This window comes from Bufo gargarizans, chromosome 1 (assembly GCF_014858855.1).
Source record: "Bufo gargarizans isolate SCDJY-AF-19 chromosome 1, ASM1485885v1, whole genome shotgun sequence".
NCBI classification, from domain to species: domain Eukaryota; kingdom Metazoa; phylum Chordata; class Amphibia; order Anura; family Bufonidae; genus Bufo; species Bufo gargarizans.
In genome coordinates, this window is record NC_058080.1 from 747,168,712 (window position 1) to 747,192,923 (window position 24,212).

The 24,212-nt window shown below is 46.1% G+C and overlaps 1 protein-coding gene across 1 annotated transcript in view; it reads left to right on the plus strand.

The window, feature by feature from the left end:
• Positions 1 to 24,212, plus strand: part of LOC122925022 (zinc finger protein OZF-like) — a 338,508-nt gene that overhangs the window by 19,854 nt on the left and 294,442 nt on the right. Inside the window, exon 3 of the mRNA XM_044276555.1 lies at positions 15,176 to 16,188. Within this exon, the coding sequence (XP_044132490.1) occupies positions 15,176 to 16,188 (1,013 nt within the window). The remainder of the gene's footprint in view (positions 1 to 15,175; positions 16,189 to 24,212) is intronic.

A 24,212-nucleotide genomic window follows, 5' to 3' on the forward strand; every position in this document is an offset into this window, starting at 1 on the left:
AATCCATTGATTGTATATCTCTCACAATTTTAAAGCCGTATTGCATAATATTCTTGTGTTGGTTGAGTAGTGTTTTGTTGGCACCATGTAGTGGTGAATTCTGTGTACTGCATATCATTGTATATTATTGAAATTTACGTTGATTAATTTTTGATTGTATAATAAACCATTTATATTTTTGCATAGACGCTTGTACCCTGTTTTACTGTTTGCACAAAATAATCAGGTTCTCGATTGAACTCTTTTGGAGATGTTTATGTCCATCTCGTGGGTCAATATCGTTTGAATAATTTTTCTTTTGATCCGTTAATTTTTTTAAAATATTTATATAAAGCATTTGCTTTATATACCCGACAGGGCAGAGAAGTCTGGAGGGGAACAAAGGAGCCTGGAGCATATAGAGGGTTACAAATGGTATAGAGGGGTCTGGAGGGGGCAGACGTGTCTCGAGGGGACAGAATAATCTTGCAGAGGCTTTCTCTTCTCTCCCTGTTCTGAACACACGCACTCTTATTTGAACGAAGTGTGTATGTGTATGGAAGAGTCATAAAGCTAGACACAGGGAGAGCACAGAAATGGGACTGACTACAGGTACCAGATATCAGACACTCAGAAATAGCCATTCACGTTCTACAGCACAGACACCTGGTCCTGAGCTGCAGCACATGATCCTCAACAAGTCCATGGTCTGGCTATTCATTTATTGATGTGCCTTGATTTTCTCAAATCCTGTCATGGTACGGTGTTGGTGTGAAGGGGGGACAGACACTAGGGCTGGAAACTAGGGCAAAGGAGCAGGTCACCTCCTATAGCAACCCTAATGCAAGTCCTGACTATCTATCAGCATGAACAGACCTTGATGGTAGGAAAGTTCATACACCGGAACCTAGGGCCCTTACTCACTCTGTAGGTAATAGTGCCAGGACTTGAGATGACCTGTTACTCCACCAGAAGGATGAACAGGAGTCTCCCTCAGGCCTAGATACAAAAGACAGGGAAATACAACAAACATAATACAAAAGGGGAAGACGACACTTAATTTCAAATGGAGCAAAGGAAGCGCCAGGAGCTCAACCGAGATCCAACAACCAGCTAGCCCAGTGTCCAGAAACTGAAGCTATAAACCGCACCCCCAAGAGGGAGAAGCAGGAATGAATAAGAAAGGAAAAATAACCACACAAGCACACCATTACCAAAACAACACAGGCACAAATTGATCCACAAGGAACTTGTCAGATCAGACCAAGTGTTGCCAGTCTTCCTGATCTCCTGGCACTTGTCACGGGAACATTCGTGAAAGTACCCCCCCTTCTATGGGTGACCTCCAGGCACCCAGGACCGACCTTATCCGGGTGAGACCTGTGAAAAGCTTTCACCAAATGACTGGCATTCACGTCAGATGCCGACACCCACATCCTCTCTTCTGGTCCATAACCCTTCCAGTGGACAAGATACTGAAGAGATCTACGGAGAACTCGAGAGTCAATTATCTTGGCAATCTGGAATTCCAAACTACCATCCACCATGACAGGAGCAGGTGGCAAAGAAGACGGCTCCAAAATTCAATATATCTCTTCAACAAAGAACACATTATGAATTTTCAGGGCCTGAGGAAGTTCAAGACAAAAAGCTTCAGGATTAATAATGGCCGTGATCTTATATGGACCAATAAACCTTGGACCCAACTTCCAAGATGGTACCTTCAACTTAAAGGGAACCTGTCACCTACCAAAACCACCCCAAGCCGATAGCAATACCTGCGTGTCGCCAGCAGTGTGTTTCTGATGATGCCTTTGTTCCTGAAGGCAGATGCAGCAAAAGTACTAAAAACATTGTTTTATCCCCTGCCCGGAGCGCTTCTCCACACATGCTTGAAGTCAAGGAGGCAGCGACCAACTTGCTTCAAGTCACAGTAACCACGCCCCCTTCCCTGCCCCTTCAATGTGACTTGGTTTCAGTCGTTTAGCCGTCTCCAGGCAGGCCAGATTTTTGTGATCAGTGAACACAGTGATCGGATGAATCACCCCCTCCAACTAATGACGCCATTCCTCAAAAGCCAATTTTATGGCCTGTAACTCTGTTACCCACATCATAATTTCTCTCAGCGGGGAAGAGTTTTTAGAGAAAAATGCACATGGTTGCCATTTACCAGGTGGCGGGCTCTGCGATAAAACATCTCCTACCGCTTCCTCGGACACGTCCACTTCCACAATGAAAGGTTGTGAGACATCCAGCTGCACCAATATTGTCATGGCCCCTCCCATGACTGAGGTGAGAAGATCAGGGAGATTGGCAGCACGTAAGGCTATCTGTTGTTTAGTGATGACCACACCCCTTGTCAGGTGTTGCATGTCGTCATTACTGAGGCTCTCTTTAGTTCACTCTCACTCTGCCTACCATGCAGTTGATATTTCCTGCTTGGTGTTTGTTGAGCTGGTGTATTGTTCCTGTGGATAAGCGGCTTCTCCATTGCCTCTTTAAAGATAAGTGCTTTTGTTGTGCATTTTGTTGTGACACTTGTGTGTTGTGTTTCTAGGCCTCAGGGAGACGCTGGGTCCTTCACCTGGGAATGAACCAGTAGTCTCATTCCCTGCCACCGGTCCTAGGGATTTCCAGGCTTTCCAGGGCCTAGGTTCCGGTGTATGAGTTTTTCCACCTTCAGGGTATACTTAGGTCTAGGGATTTTTCTAAGAGGTCACCATCCCTCTTCCTTAGCTTTGAGGCCTAGACTCTGGTTTATTTTCTTCTGTGTGTTTTCATGTGTTGTCCCCTCCCCATTACATGTGACAAATATAGGGGTAGAAAAAAAGCATTTCTTAATTGCAGAAAAGGCCCGCAACGCCGAATCAGACCACACTGAGACATCCGTCCCTTTCTTAGTCATGTCCGTTAAGGGTTTTACTATTGTCAAATAATTCAGAATAAATTTTTGGTAATAGTTGGTGAACCCTAAAAACCGCATAAGAGCCTTCAGATTTTTGGGTTGATCCCAGTCCAATACAGCACAGACTTTCTCAGGATCCATTCGAAAACATGAAGATGACAGCAGGTAGCACAAAAACTGCACCTCATGTATAGCAAAAACGCACAATTTTGTGTACAATTTATTGTCCTTTAGGATCTGTAACACCTGTCTCACGTGATCCTGATGTGTTTCCATGTCTGGAGAATAAATTAGAATGTCATTCAAATACATGACTACAAACCTCCCCACCAGGTGATGAAAGATGTCATTGACAAAATGTTGGAAAACCGCAACATTAGTTGACCAGGTTATCAAAGTGCCCCTCAGGAGTATTAAAGGCCGTCTTCCATTCATCCCCTTCCTTGATCCTAACCAGATTATATGCCCCCCTTAAGTCCAACTTGGAGAACACCTTGGCACCAAAGGAATCAAAGGAAGAGGGTACGGATCACGGATAGTAATCCGATTAAGTTCACGGAAATCCAGACATGGCCGAAGACCTCCATCCTTTTTTTAACAGAAAAGATCCCTGCTGCCACTGGAGACTTGGAATGTCTTATGTGTCCTTTCCTCATACTCTCGGCAATATACTCTCAAATGGCCAGTCTTTCATGTTCAGAAATGTTATACAACCTAGATTTAGGCAACTTAGCTCCTGGAATAAGATTGATAGGGTAATCATGCTCCCGATGAGGAGGTAAATCCTGGCATCCACTCTCAGAAAACACGTTGGCAAACTCAGATATAAAAGAGGGTACAGCCTTGGTAGTTACAACAGAAAAAGATGTATTAAGACAATTGTCAATGCAATAATCACCCCAATCCAGAATCTGCCTAGCTTGCCAATCGATAGTTGGATTGTGCTTGCTAAGCCACAGTAAACCCAAAACGACCAGTGAAGGTAGACCTTCCAACATAAAACACGAAATAAGTTCTTTATGAAAGTCACCCACTCTTAATCTGATATCATGCACCACTTGAGACAAACATTTCTGAGCAAGAGGTGCAGAATCAATAGCAAATACGGGAATGTTTTTTTCTAATGCACTCGGTGACAACCCGTGCATACGGACGAACTGAGCATCAATGAGGTTCACCCCGGCCCGCTGTCAATAAATACCTCAATCCCCACAGTTTTAGACTCTAGCGCCACCTCAGCAGTCAGGAGAAATTGGGTACTACCAGTAAAAGACAAATGCACATTTTCTGACTCTCCTCTCACCCCACCAAGGGTCAGATGAAAATTGAATGTCCTTTTTTTTTGTTGAATGTCTGCACACTCCCTTCCTATTACCAGTGGATCCAGGGGTGGCCCCCCCTTATTGCATGGGTTTGTCCCCAGACATAAACATAGGAGTAGCTTCACCCAGAGAGTACATCCTGAGAGTGAGGGCCCCCAGATCTCTCTCTCAGCCGTCTATCAATGCGTATAGCAAGAGACATAGCAGCCTCCAGAGACACTAGGGTTTCATGAAAGGCCAAAGCATCCTTCAGCCTCTCAGATAACCCCTGACAAAAAACTGGCTACGGAGAGCAAGATCGTTCGACTCAGTATCCGTAGCACACCTCCTAAGATCCGAGCAATACATTTCCATAGAATGATCACCTTTCGCAGTGATTTATGCACCTCCTATAGCAACCCTAATGCAAGTCTCAACCGAGATCCAATAACCAGCTAGGCCAGAGTCCAGAAACTGAAGCAATGAACCGCACCACCAAGAGGGAGAAGCATTTCCAGTCTGTAAAAGAAATCAAAGGTGTTGTCAGAAATGATTATGTCTCATAGCAGCTGCAGGAATCAAGATCCCCTCGTGTCAAACCTGCACGCCATCCCCTGAAGACGCCGGATTAAACGTCGGAACATGTCGGGATGCAGGCAAAGATTTTAGTTCAGGCTATAGAGGCCGGGATCCCAGAGTGGAAGGATCTATCTAGATAGTTACAGATAGAGTAAATGAGTAAGGGCGAGCGACCTGAGAAACAATCAGGCACCCCACGGGGATATCTGAATAAAGGAGGCCACCACAATGTAGAGAGATACAAACTCCCACCGGTCTATTCCTGAGGAACTTTAATCAGTCCCCGGTTCTAGGGGATTTTAAGAGAACAGAATAAAGAATGTTGTTGATGTTTGCAATGGTTTGTGCTGCGCATCGTGTGGGAGAATCCGTCTGGTTCCTCACTGTGTTGTGTCATTTTATCTTTGTCTTTGAAGAAGTCTTCTCTGTCCATTCTTTTACCTCCTCCATTGATCTCTCTATTGGTCGATCGGGAAACATCTTTTCTAAGAATTTTTGTTTTATTTGTGCGACTTCTTCCTCGAATTCAGAGTTATCTGTGCGATTTCTCTTTAATCTCCTGAACCGGCTCCTCGGTGCGTCGGTTACCATTGTGGAAGGTGCCAGCTGGAGAAGAGTCTATGTCTGTTCATTCCGCATCCGTACGTCTGTTCATTCCGCATCCGTACGTCTGTTCATTCCGCATCCGTACGTCTGTTCACTCCGCACCCGTACGTCTGTTCATTCCGCATCCGTACGGCTGTTCATTCCGCATCCGTACGGCTGTTCATTCCGCATCCGTACGGCTGTTCATTCCGCATCCGTACGTCTGTTCATTCCGCATCCGTACGTCTGTTCATTCCGCATCCGTACGTCTGTTCATTCCGCATCCGTACGTCTGTTCATTCCGCATCCGTACGTCTGTTCATTCCGCATCCGTACGTCTGTTCATTCCGCATCCGTACGTCTGTTCATTCCGCATCCGTACGTCTGTTCATTCCGCATCCGTACGTCTGTTCATTCCGCATCCGTACGTCTGTTCATTCCGCATCCGTACGTCTGTTCATTCCGCATCCGTACGTCTGTTCATTCCGCATCCGTACGTCTGTTCATTCCTCATCCGTGTGTCTGTTCATTCCGCATCCGTACGTCTGTTCATTCCGCATCCGTGTGTCCGTTCATTCCGCATCCGTACGTCTGTTCATTCCGCATCCGTACGTCTGTTCATTCCGCATCCGTGTGTCTGTTCATTCCGCATCCGTACGTCTGTTCATTCCTCATCCGTGTGTCTGTTCATTCCGCATCCGTACGTCTGTTCATTCCGCATCCGTACGTCTGTTCATTCCGCATCCGTGTGTCTGTTCATTCCGCATCCGTACGTCTGTTCATTCCGCATCCGTGTGTCTGTTCATTCCGCATCCGTACGTCTGTTCATTCCTCATCCGTGTGTCTGTACATTCCGCATCCGTGTGTCCGTTCATCCCGCATCCGTGTGTCCGTTCATTCCGCATCCGTACGTCTGTTCATTCCGCACCCGTACGTCTGTTCATTCCGCACCCGTACGTCTGTTCATTCCGCATCCGTACGGCTGTTCATTCCGCATCCGTACGTCTGTTCATTCCGCATCCGTACGTCTGTTCATTCCGCATCCGTACGTCTGTTCATTCCGCATCCGTACGTCTGTTCATTCCGCATCCGTACGTCTGTTCATTCCGCATCCGTACGTCTGTTCATTCCGCATCCGTACGTCTGTTCATTCCGCATCCGTACGTCTGTTCATTCCGCATCCGTACGTCTGTTCATTCCGCATCCGTACGTCTGTTCATTCCGCATCCGTACGTCTGTTCATTCCGCATCCGTACGTCTGTTCATTCCGCATCCGTACGTCTGTTCATTCCGCATCCGTACGTCTGTTCATTCCGCATCCGTACGTCTGTTCATTCCGCATCCGTACGTCTGTTCATTCCGCATCCGTACGTCTGTTCATTCCGCATCCGTACGTCTGTTCATTCCGCATCCGTACGTCTGTTCATTCCGCATCCGTACGTCTGTTCATTCCTCATCCGTGTGTCTGTTCATTCCGCATCCGTACGTCTGTTCATTCCGCATCCGTGTGTCTGTTCATTCCGCATCCGTACGTCTGTTCATTCCGCATCCGTACGTCTGTTCATTCCGCATCCGTGTGTCCGTTCATCCCGCATCCGTGTGTCTGTTCATTCCGCATCCGTGTGTCTGTTCATTCCGCATCCGTACGTCTGTTCATTCCGCATCCGTACGTCTGTTCATTCTGCATCCGTACGTCTGTTCATTCCGCATCCGTACGTCCGTTCATCCCGCATCCGTGTGTCTGTCCATTCCGCATCCGTGTGTCTGTTCATTCCGCATCCGTGTGTCTGTTCATTCCGCATCCGTGTGTCTGTTCATTCCGCATCCGTACGTCTGTTCCGTAGCCCTGCAAAAACATATAGAGCTCGTCCTATTCTTGTCCGTTTTGCAGACAGGGATAGGCATTGTTACAATGGATCCGTAGAACACATACGGTCGTGTGAATGAGGCCCTTATTCTGTGATTGAAACTTACATTTTTCATAATTCTTTACTTTATTCATCAAGTTGACCCGGTTATTACACAGGGGCAGCTCTAGCCGTCCACGGGCAGTGAAAGTGCGGTAGAAATACATGTAACCTTCCTCGTTGACTCGTCAGTCAGACTCGTTAGATCATTAGGACGGCCACTGTCAGATCAGACTTTAGAGTAAATGTACTTACCTCTCCTGCTCCGCCGCCACTCTCCCGGTCCGGCGGTCTCTTCTCGGGCCCCGCTCTGCACAGTCACCTGACTGCAGCGTCCGGTCACAGTGCGCTCTGTACGTCCTGACACTGCAGGGTTCCAGCAGTGCGGGCCCCGAGAGGAGCGAGCAGGAGGAGGGGCAAGCACAGCGCTCACAGGGCTTCACTCCCGCCTCCTGCAGACTAGTGAGCGCTGCCATAACGCTGCGGCACTGCATCTTATAAAGGGAAAAGGACAGCGCCACTGGCAAGGGGAGAGAACTACAACTCCCAGCATGTCCAGAATGTGATTATAGAATATCAAAGAGGGAAAAAAACTACAACTCCCAGCAGGTCCATGCTGTTTTTATACCATAGGACATTACAGGGAACCGATATAAAAGAAAAGAACCACAACTCCCAGCAATTCCTTTGCTCTATAGACAGAGAAAAAAAAGATATCATCTATAAACTTTTTTCTCCACATAACGCCTCTTGTACGGGCTGTTTTTTGCGTTCTGTATACGGTCCATATACGGAACCATTCATTTCAATGGTTCCGCAAAAAAAACGGAATGTGCTCCATATGCATTTCGTTTCCATATTTCCGCTCCGTTAAAAGATAGAACGTGTCCTATAATTGTTCGTAAATCACAGTCCGTGGCTCCATTCAAGTCAATGGGTCCACAAAAAGAACGGAACACATACGGAATGCATCCGTATGTCTTCTGTATCCGTTCTGTTTTTGCAGAACCATCTATTAAAAATGTTATGCCCAGTCCAATTTTTTCTATGTAATTACTTTATACTGTATTTGCCATATGGAAAAATGGAACGGAAATGCAATGGAAACAAAAAACGGAACAACGGATCCGTGAAAAACAGACCGCAAAACATAAAAAAAGCCATACGGTCGTGTGCAGGAGGCCTACGGCTACTTTCACACTAGTGTCAGAATCCGGCAGGATCTGGAAATCCGTATGCAAACGGATATCTTTTATTTCCGGATCCGTCTGACAAATGCATTGAAATACCGGATCCGTCTCTCTGGTATCATCCGAAAAAACAAATCCAGTATTTTTTTTTAAATAGATTTGAAGGTCTGCGCATGCGCAGACCGGAAAACTGGATCCGTCAATGCAGCAATTTCCGGAACACTTGGAACTGGACTCGGCATTAATATATTTTAATGGATCCGTCAAGTGCAGCAACGTTTCGGAATTGTGGCCGAAGAAAATACGGCAGCAATCTGAAGACATCCTGATGCACGGGGATAAAACGGATGCGCTAGAATAACAGTATTATGTTCAATTACCTGTGTAGCTGATCAGCCGGCATTATCACTTCGGGTGACTGCGCATGCGCACCGCATTCTGACGAGCTGTGAAGGATCAGACAGCTCCTGAGCTTCGCATCACTTTCTTATCAGCCGACTCTGCAGGTGAATCAAAGATTCAATTCATGAATCAGTTCTTTTAAATGAACCGATTGAAATGGACGAATTCATTTAAAGGGATTCTGTCACCTCCCCTAAGCCAAAAAACGATTTAAAAGCAGCCATGCAGCACAGCTTACCTGGATTAGGCTGTGCTCTTTTATCTTGAAATCCGTCCAGCAGTTACTGCAAAAAACGACTTTGATCGATATGTAAATGTGTCCTGAAGGTGCCCAGAGGGGCGTTTTGTTCCCCTTAGTGAGCCCAGTACCGCCCCTCTTTCAGTGCCCAGCCCGCCTTCCTTGTACTGTCTAACCGCCGCCCCCAGCCTGCCACACCCTCTCCTGCCTCTCGCCGAACGAAGTCTCGCACAGGCGCAGTACCCACTGAGGGCTGCGCCTGTGCGATCATCAGGAGACTGAGGGCGGCAGCTTCATCTTCGTCACTGGGCATGCGCCGAGCCCAGTGACGTCCGATGTTAGCTCTTTCCCTCAGTCAGCCTGGTAGGAAGCGCAGAGGATTGCCGATCGGCTGCTGCACCCTGCGCTTTCTCCAGTCTGCCTGCCTTTACTTAATATAATAATACCTAATTCGCCCCAACAAATACTTATTTCTTTCCTGAAGGGAGGGTGGGGAAAGAAATCGCTGGCCGTCTTCACTGTGGCAGGCAGACTGGAGAAAGCGCAGGGTGCAGCAGCCGATCGGCAATCCTCTGCGCTTCCTACCAGGCTGACTGAGGGAAGAGCGAGCATCGGACGTCACTGGGCTCGGCGCATGCCCAGTGACGAAGATGAAGCTGCCGCCCTCAGTCTCCTGATGATCGCACAGGCGCAGCCCTCAGTGGGTACTGCGCCTGTGCGAGACTTCGTTCGGCGAGAGGCAGGAGAGGCAGGAGAGGCTGTGGCAGGCTGGGGGCGGCGGTTAGGAAGTACAAGGAAGGCGGGCTGGGCACTGAAAGAGGGGCGGGACTGGGCTCACTAAGGGGAACAAAACGCCCCTCTGGGCACCTTCAGGACACATTTACATATCGATCAAAGTCGTTTTTTGCAGTAACTGCTGGACGGATTTCAAGATAAAAGAGCACAGCCTAATCCAGGTAAGCTGTGCTGCATGGCTGCTTTTAAATCGTTTTTTGGCTGAGGGGAGGTGACAGAATCCCTTTAAAAGACTGGAACTTCCCATCTCTAGAAAGTTCCCTGAGGCTGACACATGACGGTGACATCATCGCAGGACCTTCACCACCTCTTCTCCTCTGCTGAGCCCTGCCCACTGCACTGATCACATGACAGTGATGTCATTACAGGTCCTTCACCACCTCTTCTCCTCTGCTGAGGCCCGCCCCCTGCACTGATCACATGATGGTGACATCATCAAAGGTCCTTCACCACCTCTTCTCCCTATTGCTGAGCCCCGCCCCCTGCACTGATCACATGACGGTGACGTCACCCCAGGTCCTTCACCACCTCTTCTTCTTTCCACTGCTGAGCCCCGCCCCCTGCACTGATCACATGACGGCGACGTCACCCCAGGTCCTTCAGCTCTGGCAGTGCAGCAGATAGTGGGCAGGTCCTGGTCGGTAGTCAGGGCTCTTGTTCTCTCTGGTATCAGCCATTCCTCCAGCCTGCAGGTAAGATGAGCTGTGAGGAGACAGTGTGGTGGAGAGCTCAGACATGTCACCTCTGGAGATTCTCCTCCATTACACACAGGGAATCCTTCTCCGCTCCTCAGCTTAGTATGATGGGGGAGGAGTAGTGGGGATAGTGGTGGTTGTCATCATTCTCTGGCCCCTGACTGTCCTGGTGAGGGGCCCCTGCATCCAGGAGGAGAATGAATGGAGCGGGGCCCGGCCTGAGCTCAGCTCTCTCCAGTCTCTTCTCTAGGAGCTCTGGACACAGCTGAGCACAGCCCAGAGGTGGGACCTGCATCTATCAGACATTTATCTCCTGTGGAGCCACCAGAGATCTCCATGTTGGGGCCCCTGGAATCCATGTGGTGGGGGCTCTGAGAAGCGGGGCCCCTGGAATCAGGCTCAGGAAGTGCAGTTCTGGAGGTGACATCTGGTCTTGTCCCCTGGATGATTTCCTCTCCTCTTCTCATAAAGGCACCTGCAGTACTAGAAGCCTCCAGCTCCTCCAGTTCTCTCCTCTTCTGCTGAATGACCACCAAGGATGGACAGGAAGGAGATCAGCAGAAGAATATTGGACCTCACCTTGGAGATCATCTCCCTGCTGAGCGGAGAGGTAAACTTTTCTAGATTTCTCTCCTCTTTATTGTATTCTGTAACAAGTCAGACATCGGGAAGGAGAATCCATCATAGGAAGTGATAGGAAGAGTCCAGGGTCCTGGAGAACGGCCTCCAGACCTTCCAAGTGACGGAGAACCTGAAGATCAGCCCCCAAAATGGTGAGTGATGTGTCATGTGACCAATAGTCATGTTGTAGGAGCCATGAGAAGGTAAGTAGGCACATTGTACCAGGAGGAGAGGGCCGGAGGAGAGCACATGGCCCCTGAAGGGTTTATTCCCTAAGTGTCTCTCTCCATCCACAGGAGTACACAATAGTGAAGAAGACATCGGGGGACTGTGTGACTCCCATCATCCATCTCCAGGAGTCAGGAGGGCGGAGCAGGACCCCTCCCCCCATCACAGAGCCTCCCCCTCACCCCCTGATACATGAGCAGAAGATCCTAGATCTCACCCACAAGATGATGGAGCTGCTGACTGGAGAGGTGACACTGCTGGGAATGCTGGGAAATTCTCCAGTAACAGCACTGGAGGGGTCTGGGTGATGACGGTGTCATTGTGTTGTCAGGTTCCTATAAGGTGTCAGGATGTCACTGTCTATTTCTCCATGGAGGAGTGGGAGTATATAGAAGGACACAAGGACCTGTACAAGGAGGCCATGATGGAGGAGCACCAGCCTCTTATATCACAAGGTAAGAGCCATCATGTGCAGTGTATACACGTGTGTGCAGTGACATGTAATGGAGGAGCACCAGCCTCTTATATCACAAGGTAAGAGCCGTCATGTGCAGTGTATACACGTGTGTGCAGTGACATGTAATGGAGGAGCACCAGCCTCTTATATCACAAGGTAAGAGCCGTCATGGGCAGTGTATACACGTGTGTGCAGTGACATGTAATGGAGGAGCACCAGCCTCTTATATCACAAGGTAAGAGCCGTCATGTGCAGTGTATACACATGTGTGCAGTGACATGTAATGGAGGAGCACCAGCCTCTTATGTCACAGGGTAAGACCCGTCATGTGCAGTGTATACACGTGTGTGCAGTGACATGTAATGGAGGAGCAACAATCTCTTATATCACAAGGTAAGAGCCGTCATGTGCAGTGTATACACGTGTGTGCAGTGACATGTAATGGAGGAGCAACAATCTTATATCACAAGGTAAGAGCCGTCATGTGCAGTGTATACACATGTGTTCAGTGACATGTAATGGAGGAGCACCAGCCTCTTATATCACAAGGTAAGAGCCGTCATGTGCAGTGTATACACGTGTGTGCAGTGACATGTAATGGAGGAGCACCAGCCTCTTATATCACAAGGTAAGACCCTTCATGTGCAGTGTATACACGTGTGTGCAATGACATGTAATGGAGGAGCACCAGCCTCTTATATCACAGGGTCAGAGCCGTCATGTGCAGTGTGTACACGTGTGTGCAGTGACATGTAATGGAGGACCCCCAACCTCATATATCACAGGGTAAGAGCCGTCATGTGCAGTGTATACACGTGTGTGCAGTGACATGTAATGGAGGAGCACCAGCCTCTTATATCACAGGGTAAGAGCCGTCATGTGCAGTGTATACATGTGTGTGCAGTGACATGTAATGGAGGAGCACCAGCCTCTTATATCACAAGGTAAGACCTGTCATGTGCAGTGTGTACACGTGTGTGCAGTGACGTGTAATGGAGGAGCACCAGCCTCTTATATCACAGGGTCAGAGCCGTCATGTGCAGTGTGTACACGTGTGTGCAGTGACATGTAATGGAGGACCCCCAACCTCATATATCACAAGGTAAGAGCCGTCATGTGCAGTGTATACACGTGTGTGCAGTGACATGTAATGGAGGAGCACCAGCCTCTTATATCACAGGGTAAGAGCCGTCATGTGCAGTGTATACACGTGTGTGCAGTGACATGTAATGGAGGAGCACCAGCCTCTTATATCACAGGGTAAGAGCCGTCATGTGCAGTGTATACATGTGTGTGCAGTGACATGTAATGGAGGAGCACCAGCCTCTTATATCACAAGGTAAGAGCCATCATGTGCAGTGTATACACGTGTGTGCAGTGACATGTAATGGAGGAGCACCAGCCTCTTATATCACAAGGTAAGACCTGTCATGTGCAGTGTATACACGTGTGTGCAGTGACATGTAATGGAGGAGCACCAGCCTCTTATATCACAAGGTAAGACCCGTCATGTGCAGTGTATACACGTGTGTGTAGTGACATGTAATGGAGGAGCACCAGCCTCTTATATCACAAGGTAAGAGCCGCCATGTGCAGTGTATACACGTGTGTGCAGTGACATGTAATGGAGGAGCACCAGCCTCTTATATCACAAGGTAAGAGCCGTCATGTGCAGTGTGTACACGTGTGTGCAGTGACATGTAATGGAGGAGCACCAGCCTCTTATATTACAGGGTAAGAGCCGTCATGTGCAGTGTATACACGTGTGTGCATTGACATGTAATGGAGGAGCACCAGCCTCTTATATCACAAGGTAAGAGCCGTCATGTGCAGTGTGTACACGTGTGTGCAGTGACATGTAATGGAGGAGCACCAGCCTCTTATATCACAAGGTAAGACCCGTCATGTGCAGTGTATACACGTGTGTGTAGTGACATGTAATGGAGGAGCACCAGCCTCTTATATCACAAGGTAAGAGCCGCCATGTGCAGTGTATACACGTGTGTGCAGTGACATGTAATGGAGGAGCACCAGCCTCTTATATCACAAGGTAAGAGCCGTCATGTGCAGTGTGTACACGTGTGTGCAGTGACATGTAATGGAGGAGCACCAGCCTCTTATATCACAGGGTAAGATCCGTCATGTGCAGTGTATACACGTGTCTGCAGTGACATGTAATGGAGGAGCACCAGCCTCTTATAGCGGATCCTTTTCCATTCAGAATACATTAGGTCAAAACCGATCCGTTTTTGACCGCTGCTGAGAGACCATGACGGATCTCACAAACGGAAAGTCGAAACGCCAGTGTGAAAGTAGCCCAAGTCATTGGTGTCTCAATAAAATGTGAGAAAATTTGTAGTAAAATTCTTGTCCGGCATCGGCTTTAAATTGCTAAATGTGACCATGTTGTCCATCACTTCAGCGATTATCTGCTCATCCCCTTCAGACTGAACGTGTGACTTCTAGCAGTAACTGCATGTCCCAGAATGTTCCAGCTGCATTAGAGCGTGTTCACACAGGGCACATTTATTGTAGACATTTCCATGTATTGGGTTGTTTCTGCAGCAGGTGCATGGATTATTACAAGCCACATTCAGGGCAGCGGGACAGTCACAGAAATGTCTGCAGCTGATCTGCTCTGTGTGAACTTGCTGGTAACCAGTGACTGATCTGTGCTGCTCTTATAATCTGTCCAAAAAGGGGGGATTTTAAGGTTCCACATATAGAAACAACAGGCAGGTTCTGCAGGGGCGGGGCTTACAATGCTCCATTGTTTCCACACATGGTCAGGCTTTACAAACATTTTTGTTCTGTTAAGTCATTATTTACTGTATGTAATAAAAGTCATGACCTGGTGTAAACCAGAATCCTGGACTTTGTCAGGACGTTATAGAAGCTTTGTAAGGCTGGGATCACAAGTGCAGTTTTTGGGGCCAAAGTCAGGAATGGATTCCAAATGAATGAACACTTCTCCTTCCTGCTGGATCAACTTCCAGCGGAATTGGAATGTTATAAGTTTGTCTTCTCTGTAGTTTGCAGAAAAAAAACTTTTTTTATTTTTATCTTAACAGAAAATCTCAGTAAGAAATGTGAAAATGTCATGTTACCACTAGAAGAAGATATCCTGCAGCGCTCTTCAGGAGAAAACCTCATTACCCTTAATGTATATCCAGGACTTCACAGTACAGATCTGTCATATAATCCTCCTAATTATGAGGAACCTTCTCCTGACCGATCACAGATTGTTACCGCAAGTACAAGTCATTGTGGTAAAGAATCCACAAACAGCTCAGGACTTTCCACTCACCAAAGACATCACAAAGGAGAGAAAATGTATTCATGTTCAGAATGTGGGAAATGTTTTAGACGAAAATCACATCATGTTTTACATGAGAGAATTCACACTGGGGAAAAGCCGTATTCATGTTCAGAATGTGGGAAATGTTTCACACAGAAATCAAATCTTGTTATACATGAGAGACGTCACACAGGAGAGAAAGCATATACATGTTCAGAATGTGGGAAATCTTTTAAACAGAAATCATATCTTGTTAGACATGAAAGACGCCACACAGGAGAGAAGCCATATTCATGTTCAGAATGTGGAAAATATTTTACACAGAAATCATATCTTGTTATACATGAGAGAAGTCACACAGGAGAAAAGCCGTATTCATGTTCAGAATGTGGGAAATGTTTCACACAGAAATCAAATCTTGTTATACATGAGAGATGTCACACAGGAGAGAAAGCATATACATGTTCAGAATGTGGGAAATCTTTTAAACAGAAATTAGATCTTGTTAGACATGAAAGACGCCACATAGGAGAGAAGCCATATTCATGTTCAGAATGTGGGAAATATTTTACACGGAAATCATTACTTGTTATACATGAGAGAAGTCACACAGGAGAGAAGCCGTATTCATGTTCAGAATGTGGGAAATGTTTCACACAGAAATCAAATCTTGTTATACATGAGAGACGTCACGCAGGAGAGAAAGCATATACATGTTCAGAATGTGGGAAATGTTTTACAGAGAAATCCAATCTTGTTATACATGAGAGAAGTCACACAGGAGAGAAGCCATATTCATGTTCAGAATGTGGGAAATGTTTTACACAGAAATCAAATCTTGTTATACATGAGAGAAGTCACACAGGAGAGAAGCCGTATTCATGTTCAGAATGTGGGAAATGTTTCACACAGAAATCAAATCTTGTTATACATGAGAGAAGTCACACAGGAGAGAAAGCATATACATGTTCAGAATGTGGGAAATGTTTTAAACAGAAATCAGATCTTGTTAAACATGAAATAAATCACACATGAGAGAAGCTGCATTCAGAATGAGAAAAATGTTTTTGCTTCTAAAGCCATAATCAGGGTCATTAGTGAAGTCACACAAGAGAAAAGCCATATGGCCACAATATAACGAAACAATATATCACTGGGTCATAGACATTGTTTTTTTTCCAGGTTGTATATTTGGATATAAAAGCTTAATAGATGTCACATAACGGCTTCTATAAAACATCTGATAAATCCTGTTTAGGAAGACATATATTCTGTTCATGACTTATATATTAAACCTTACAGTTAACCCTTTCAACCCTGGAGGGTTTTTTGCATTTTAGTTTTTTACTCCCTGCCTTTCCAGGACTTTTTTATTTTTACATTTACATAGCTGTATGAGCGCTTTTGTCATATCTGAAAAATATTTTAGCTTAAAAGCATGTGTGTTCGCACGCGGCGATACCCATAATGTGTATTTTTTTTATAGTTTCCATTTTTAATTTTTTTTTAATTTACATTTTGGAGAAAGGAGGTGATTTTTTAATTTTCATTTTTAAACTTTTTTTTTTTTTACATTATTTTATCGTCCCCATAGGGATCTATAAAAAGGCAATCATCAGATTGATTCTCTCATACACCAACATTGGAGTGTGTGAGAGTTACAATGTATTCCTATGAAGCTCTGCTACATGCAAGGGCATCATAGGAGCTAACATGCGGCAGCTTCAGTTCATTAGCTGCTGGTGTTTGCTGTATAAAAACAGCCGGCACCTGGCAGCTATGGCGCATGCGAGAGCTTTTTGTTCCTTCCGGAACTAAAGTAATAAATTCTCAACCTTCCTGATCTCTTTACTCCAGGCTAAATAGATCTCAGGACATCTGGAAAGATCTAGGGAATGGAGATGATATTCAACATTACAGTAAAGCTCATAACAGACACTGGCAGGAGGAGACCTCATTATAGTTACCAAAGAACAATCCTTTGGAGTAAGAAGGAATCTGAAGTACAGATCCACTGATGACAAGACTAGGATCTCCCTGTTCTTATGGCAGATGTCATGGCCAGATGGAAATAACCTCTTTAGGTTAGGTATTTATGTGGGCCCTCCTCCAGAGGTTGAAAGGGAGATGATCTTAAAACTTTTAGGGCTAAAGTCAAGTCCTATTTTGACACAGATTCTGACTATGGAAGGCTAGATCTGAGCAAACCTTTCAGGAACCTTTTCATCAAGGACTATTGTGACAAGGATAAACTTGCCGAATAGACAACATTTAGACTTCTTAGGTTGATACTCTAAGGCAGTGTTTCCCAACCAGTGTGCCTCCAGCTGTTGCAAAACTACAACTCCCAGCATGCCCGCACAGCCAAAGGCTGTCCAGGCATGCTGGGAGTTGTAGTTTTGCAACAGCTGGAGGCACACTAGTTGGGAAACACTGCTCTAAGGCCTTTTCCGAATTTGCCTTGTAGGAAGCCTAAGTTGAGACCTGGCTACTACAAGGTCTTCAGGACTATGTCTTAGAGACCATTAGGTTGATATAGTGGCTGTACTGTTGAGTCTCCACAGGTTCCGGCAGAGCTGAGTGTTCTAGACACACACAATTTGCACTGGGGGAAGTCTTCAGATACACCCTTGACTCATTTGAATGAGATAGGATCAAAATGAACTTTTTATGAATTACAAACCAGAGTGTGGCAAAGGTCTTCATGATTTAATCAATGAGGCTTTAAGATAGTTAAAGAGGCTGGTCAAACTTTAGGCTGTAAACTGAACCTCTTCAGGTCTTCACAGAGTTCAGTGTCCTAGACACACACAAACTGCAGCGGGGGAAGTCTCCAAGTTATACTCTTGAATCAACTGAATGAGTTAGGAAAAATGATCTTTTGGTAGATTAAGGCCCAAAGTGTGGTAGGATCTTCATGACTACATCAGAGAGGCCTCTAGATAGAAATCAAGGCTAGCAACTGTCAGACTCAAACTTTCCAGATATTGGCAGTGTTGACTGCCTTACATATCCAGATTCTACACTGGGGGAAGTCTCAGTAACAACCTTGACTCATCTGCATGTTGGGAGCCATGACCTCTCTGGCCTGAACATTATGATGGCTGTACTGTCATCTGATCTAGCCTTATTTTCATCCATACCCTAATTATCATAGAAACTGGAGGAAAAATGTAGGCCAGTCTGAACCTCCAAGGAATGGGCAAGGTATTTGCTGCCAAGGGATTGTCCGCCTAATAAAGGGAAAGGAATGTTTCCATCTTGGCACTGAACCTGATTCCACTGAGCAATTTGTTTGAACATATCTGGATTCAGAGCCCATTCTCCTGGAAAGGGTAGACCTTGACAATCGGTCAGCAACAATGTTAAAGGAGCCTCAACCAAGTACAGCAGACAGATGGGCCAGGTTTCTGTCCAGGTCATGATCTTTCTTACTTCTTTAAGAAGGGCTTCTGATTTGGTGCCACCTTGCTTATCATGTCTGCTCTTACACTGACTATTTCCTCAAGTCTGTGAGGTGAGTCAGACACGATCTTCTGCAGCATTAAAGTCTTTGGGGTTTGAGGAAAGAGACTTCTCAAGGGACTCCAAGAGCCCAATGACTTTCAACCTAGTTCAAAGCCATTATTAGTATAGATGAGTGAATTGAAGCTCATTCGGAATTTGATCCGAATTTCAGGCTTTATTCGATTCACACAGAGTCTGAATTTCCTCACACTTTGTGGTAGCGAATCGCATTTTTTCCTTAAATGGCTGCTGCACATGTGAAGACATGGGGCAAAGAAGTGTGGGAAGGCGGGATCACCCATAATGCCATGCATGCAGCCAATTATCAGCCAGCCCTGTGATGTCACAGCCCTATAAATAGCCTAAGCCATCTTGGATTCTGCCATTTTTCAGTGTACTTAGTGCAGGGAGAGACGTCAGCAGGCGCTAGGGACAGTGCTAGGAGAAACCTCATTGTGCTAATCAAGCGATGTAAAAGTACAGGGAAAGATTAAACAAGGTGTAGGGAAAGGATAGGGAGGAATCATTCCACAGCGTTTATGTAGAACAGGGTTCAGTAGGGGAGGTTACAGCCTGGGTAATAAGAACAATCCTATTACACCTTGCTGCACTGACTGGGGATCCAAAAAGCCATTATACAGCTCTGTAATTCCAGCAAACCGTTCTTGTTTTTGGGGTGCAAGTGCTGTTTGATACAGCCAATAACAGGGTTTATTACAGGGAAATATTTCTACAGTACGTCTTATTTGCCCTTGTTCGGTGCATTTATATGTTGTGAAACCCTTTTTGCCGTGTATTAGTGGCTAAAGAAAAATATATTTGCCGTTCAGCCCTGCAGTTATATGTTTAAAAGCCTTTAGTGGCGTATATAAGTAGAAAAAGCAAAATATATTCGCAGTTCAGCGCTGCAGTTATATGTTGAAAAGCCTTTAGTGGCGCATATAAAATGAACAAAAAGTGATCAAGAAGTAATACACACACCCAAAAGTATTATCAAAAACTATAGATAGTCCTGCAAAAAATTAGCCACCACACATCTTCATAAACTTGACTATAAAACAGTTTTCGGGGTGAGAATATGGCGAAAAGAAAACAATTATTTTTCAAACGTTCCGTTTTTTTAATTTTTTTTATTAAAATGCAAGAAAAACTATACATATTGTCAGATTTGTACTGACCTGGAGAATGAAGAGCACAAGTCAGTTTTTTCCACATAGTGAATGCTGTAAAAAAGACAACCCCAACTGAACGGAAAAATAAAGGTATAGCTCTGAGTAGGCAGGGAGTAAAAAACGAAAACAAAGCCTACTCCATGAGGCACAAACCTAAAGGTTCCTCTGCAGCAGAGTATAGATCCCAGTACAGCGGATAAAAGGTGACGATCAGGGCGTCAATTAGCCAACTCACTTTGGACTAGCCCCAAGCCAAACCTGTTCAAATGACACAGTGGATCCACATCTGCTTCGTAACACTGATCATTTTGTTGTCAGGAAGATAAGCCAATGGCATAAAAGTCTGGAGGAGACAGAGGAGCCTGGAGACAGAGGGTCCGAATGGTATAAAGGGGTCCAGTTCACCGGCTGTTGAGCACATGTTGGCCAGGCTTTGTGAGCAGCAGAGGGCAGTAGTGAAATACCAGCTGCAACATGGTCGTCGCCTTTCCAGTCAGCTTCCGCTAATCAGAATTGAGGAGTGGCATGGATGTCTGACCTCTGTGATGTTTAAAGAAACTTTGAGGAATCAACACAGATGGTGAGCAGTGATAACGCTATTATCAGCGTAAGCATCCCACTGCAGTGTCTACTCAAACATTCGCTGCTCTCAATTAAGGACAACGCTTTGCATGTGTAAATGGGGGAAGAAAGTACACAGGGTGATAACCAGACCACCCTCAGTTCGTCTTCTCAGCGTAAATTGGATGATGAGGAGCAGAAGACGGTTGCCTCCTATACAGAGGGTAGTACCTATGGAAGTTTATTTATATCTGTTCTGCATGGGTGGGCAGAGGAGGACTAGGAGATTGAGAGTCATCCTCCTGATGACGACAGCAAAGTCTTGCCTGTTGGTACTCTGGCACACATGGCTGACTTCATGTTAGGCTGCCTTTCCAGCGACCCGCGCGTGATACGCATTTTAGACAACACCAATTACTGGTTGTTCACCCTTCTTGACCCCCGCTACAAAAAGAACTTCTCATCTCTCATTCCTCTGGTGGAGAGGACAAGCAAAATGGTGCAATATCAGAAGGTCCTTGTTGAAAAATTGCTCCAAAAATTTCCATCTGACAACGCTGGTCTGTAGTACCTTGGGCAACCGAGGAGGGGAGACAAGGGGAACACACAGCAGTTCCAACAGAGGCAGTGCAACACTCTCCAAGGCCTGGGACAGTTTCATGACATTCCGCCAGCACCCTCACCCTGGAAGATGGTGAAGGAGTACATAGCAGACTGTGTCAGCGTCCTTAATGATCCCTCAGTGCTCTACGCCTTGGAGGTGCTGGCCTGTCCTGCCGCCAGCATTTTGTCTGAGTGGGTATTTAGTGCTGCTGGTGGCATTATAACAGATAACTTTCAACTGAAAATGCTGACAGTTTAACTTTTATAAAAATGAACAAGGCCTGGATTGACCATGACTTCTCGACTGCAACAGAGAAAAGCTGATGAACATAAAGGCACTTTAAATGTTTTGTTCAAAATGTACTGAATACACTGTATTCTCATGCACCCTTTCCACCACAAACAAGGGTATATGGTCGAATCTTCCTTTTCTCATCCTCCTCCTTCTCTTCCATCATATCAACATGCTTATTCATTGCATATAATGCCCTCGCATATAATGTTTTATAGGGTCAGCTCACCTGCAGGCCCTCGCATATAATTTTTTTGAGGGTCAGCTCACCAGCAGGCCCTCACCTACAATCTTTTACAGGGTCAGATCACCTACAGGCCCTCACATATAGTTTTTTAGAGGATCAGCTCACATGCAGGCCCTCGCATATAATTTTTTAGAGGGTCAGCTCAGCTGCAGGCCCTCACATATAATTTTTTTGAGGAGCAGCTCACCAGCAGGCCCTCACCTACAATCTTTTAGAGGGTCAGCTCACCTGCAGGCCCTCACCTACAATCTTTTAGAGGGTCAGCTCACCAGCAGGCCCTCACCTAAAATCTTTTAGAGGGTCAGCTCAACAGCAGTCCCTCGCATATAATGTTTTAGAGGGTCAGCTCACCAGCAGTCCCTCACCTGCAATCTTTTAGAGTGTTAGCTCACCTGCAGGCCCTTGCATAAAATGTTTTTGAGGGTCAGCTCACCAGCAGGCCCTCACCAGCAATTTTTTAGAGGGTCAGCTCAACAGCAGTCCCTCGCATATAATGTTTTAGAGGGTCAGCTCACCAGCAGGCCCTCACCTAAAATGTTTTAGAGGGTCAGCTCACCTGAAGGCCCTCGCATATAATTTTTTAGAGGGTCAGCTCACCTGCAGGCCCTAACCTACTGTCACAGCCAATTTATGTTTGACCGTGACGCTATTGCGTGCAGAATAGTTGCCGGGGGCAACGTGTAGTTTTCTGTTTGCACGTACACTTTCCTTAATTTGGTGCTTTCACCATTTTGGTTGTCACAGGGTTAATTTAGGTGTGTCTGCTAGGTGTGGTGGGTGTGACCTCAGGCCTCTTTATATGTTGGTCTGTTGGAGCCTGTGGTCAGTCTTATTTTGTTGTCTGCCTGAATAGGAGCTCTGCTCCCTGGCTGAATGTGTCATGCTGTGTGAGCCACCCTTAGTTGTCATTTTTCTTATTTGTGTCTGTTTCCTGTACCCTTCCTCTCTGGTTTTGTTGTACGTCTAGTGTGGTGTGCTATGTTTGGTATTTGTGGTGTTATTACCAGCATGGCTGCTTGATGTGTCACTTTTGATGTGTGTATGTTGCACTGGAGGGGTTCAAGCAATATGCAAGACTGTGTGCTTCCCAGCCTGGAACCTCCATGCTTCTTGTAGCCGTCGGGAGGTCCGGGTTATCGTTGGTGCCGTCCTTCCATCTCGGCTGCGGCAGGTAAGAGTTGATAGCATTTGTGGTGTTGCTGTGCTATCTACCTGCCATACTGTTTATAGTCTTGCACCTTGCCAGCTACTGGGCCTCTGGCGACACTTGTCATCCGTGTCCTGGATGAACAGGTGTTCTCTGCCCTGTCACCAGCTGTAGGGCAATGCAGGGATACTTAGACTTCTAGGTACGTGGGTATGAGTCCCCTTACCTTTGAAGGCGGCTCATACAGCTAGGAGACTAGGGCCTGTTGAGGGAAGTTTTAGGAGGTGACCAGCTCCCTTTCCCCTGCATTGTAGCCCACTAGCAAAGGACATTGCGCGATGGGGGGATTCCCCCACTTCCCGTCGTGACACCTACAATCTTTTACAGGCTCAGCTAACCAGCATGCCCTCACCTACAATATTTTACAGGGTGAGCTCACCTGCAGGCCCTTGCATATAATCTTTTGGAGGGTGAGCTCACCTGCAGGCTCTTGCATATAATTTTTTAGAGGGTCAGCTCACCAGCATGCCATCAATCATAATTTTTCAAGGGTGTATGATGCTCTCCTTTATGTGTAATAAAGGGTGTATTGGAGTGCCGGTTCCTTGTAATTTTTGGCAGCCCTTTCAGAAGCCCTGCATAGGCTTTATGACTGTAGGAGTCCCACTACCTGAACAATTGTAACACAATGTGAATGAGGCCCTCCATTATGTGATTTACAAATTGTATCGGAGTACCTCTTTCTGGCAGAACTTGCACTTTATATATAAATAAATATACAGGAAAGTATGTTTCCTAACAATTTTTCCTCTAAAATCGATCTTATCTTCGGTTTTGTGCGTATTATTGTCAGTCTGTAAAAGTGGCATACTGCTCGGACAACATCGAAACCAGCCGTGACCTGGGAGTCCAAGATGCATTCAGACATTCTCCCCATGCTGTTCCCGAACCATTTCGGTGGTGTTTCCATTAATTTCTGACCTTTTTCTATGAACCCGACATCCTCCCCTCTTTAGAGCAGGGGGTGCCTGGTTTAGTGCTCGGTTTCTCCCATTGACTTCTATTGTGCTTGTGCTGGGTAGGGCACCTGAGCATCCCGAGGTGTTCGGCCGGACCACCCGAGCACTTTGGTGCTCGATCAACCTTAAAAAAATCCTTGGACTCTGATGTCCAGTTTGTAGACTTGATTTGTATTGTAAATCTCAGTACAGAGTACACAAGCTAAATAGTGAGGAAGCTCTGAGGAAACTGAGGCTCAGTAACAAAGTACACTAGGTGAGAATAGTGAGGAAACTCTGTGTAGACTGAGGGGAAAACAGATGTCAGAATTTTTGTTACTTTCTATAGTTGTTTTGGTACAGGTACAGTTGAAAAAGCAATGGGGAATAATTTTTGTATATCCGAAGGATAAGACAGCCAAAATATTGGTGAAGGAAAGAGGAGGTAAGGAGGGTCTGAAGAATGTGAACAGTGTGTTGGAGAAGGCAGGGATGAAGTATGGGA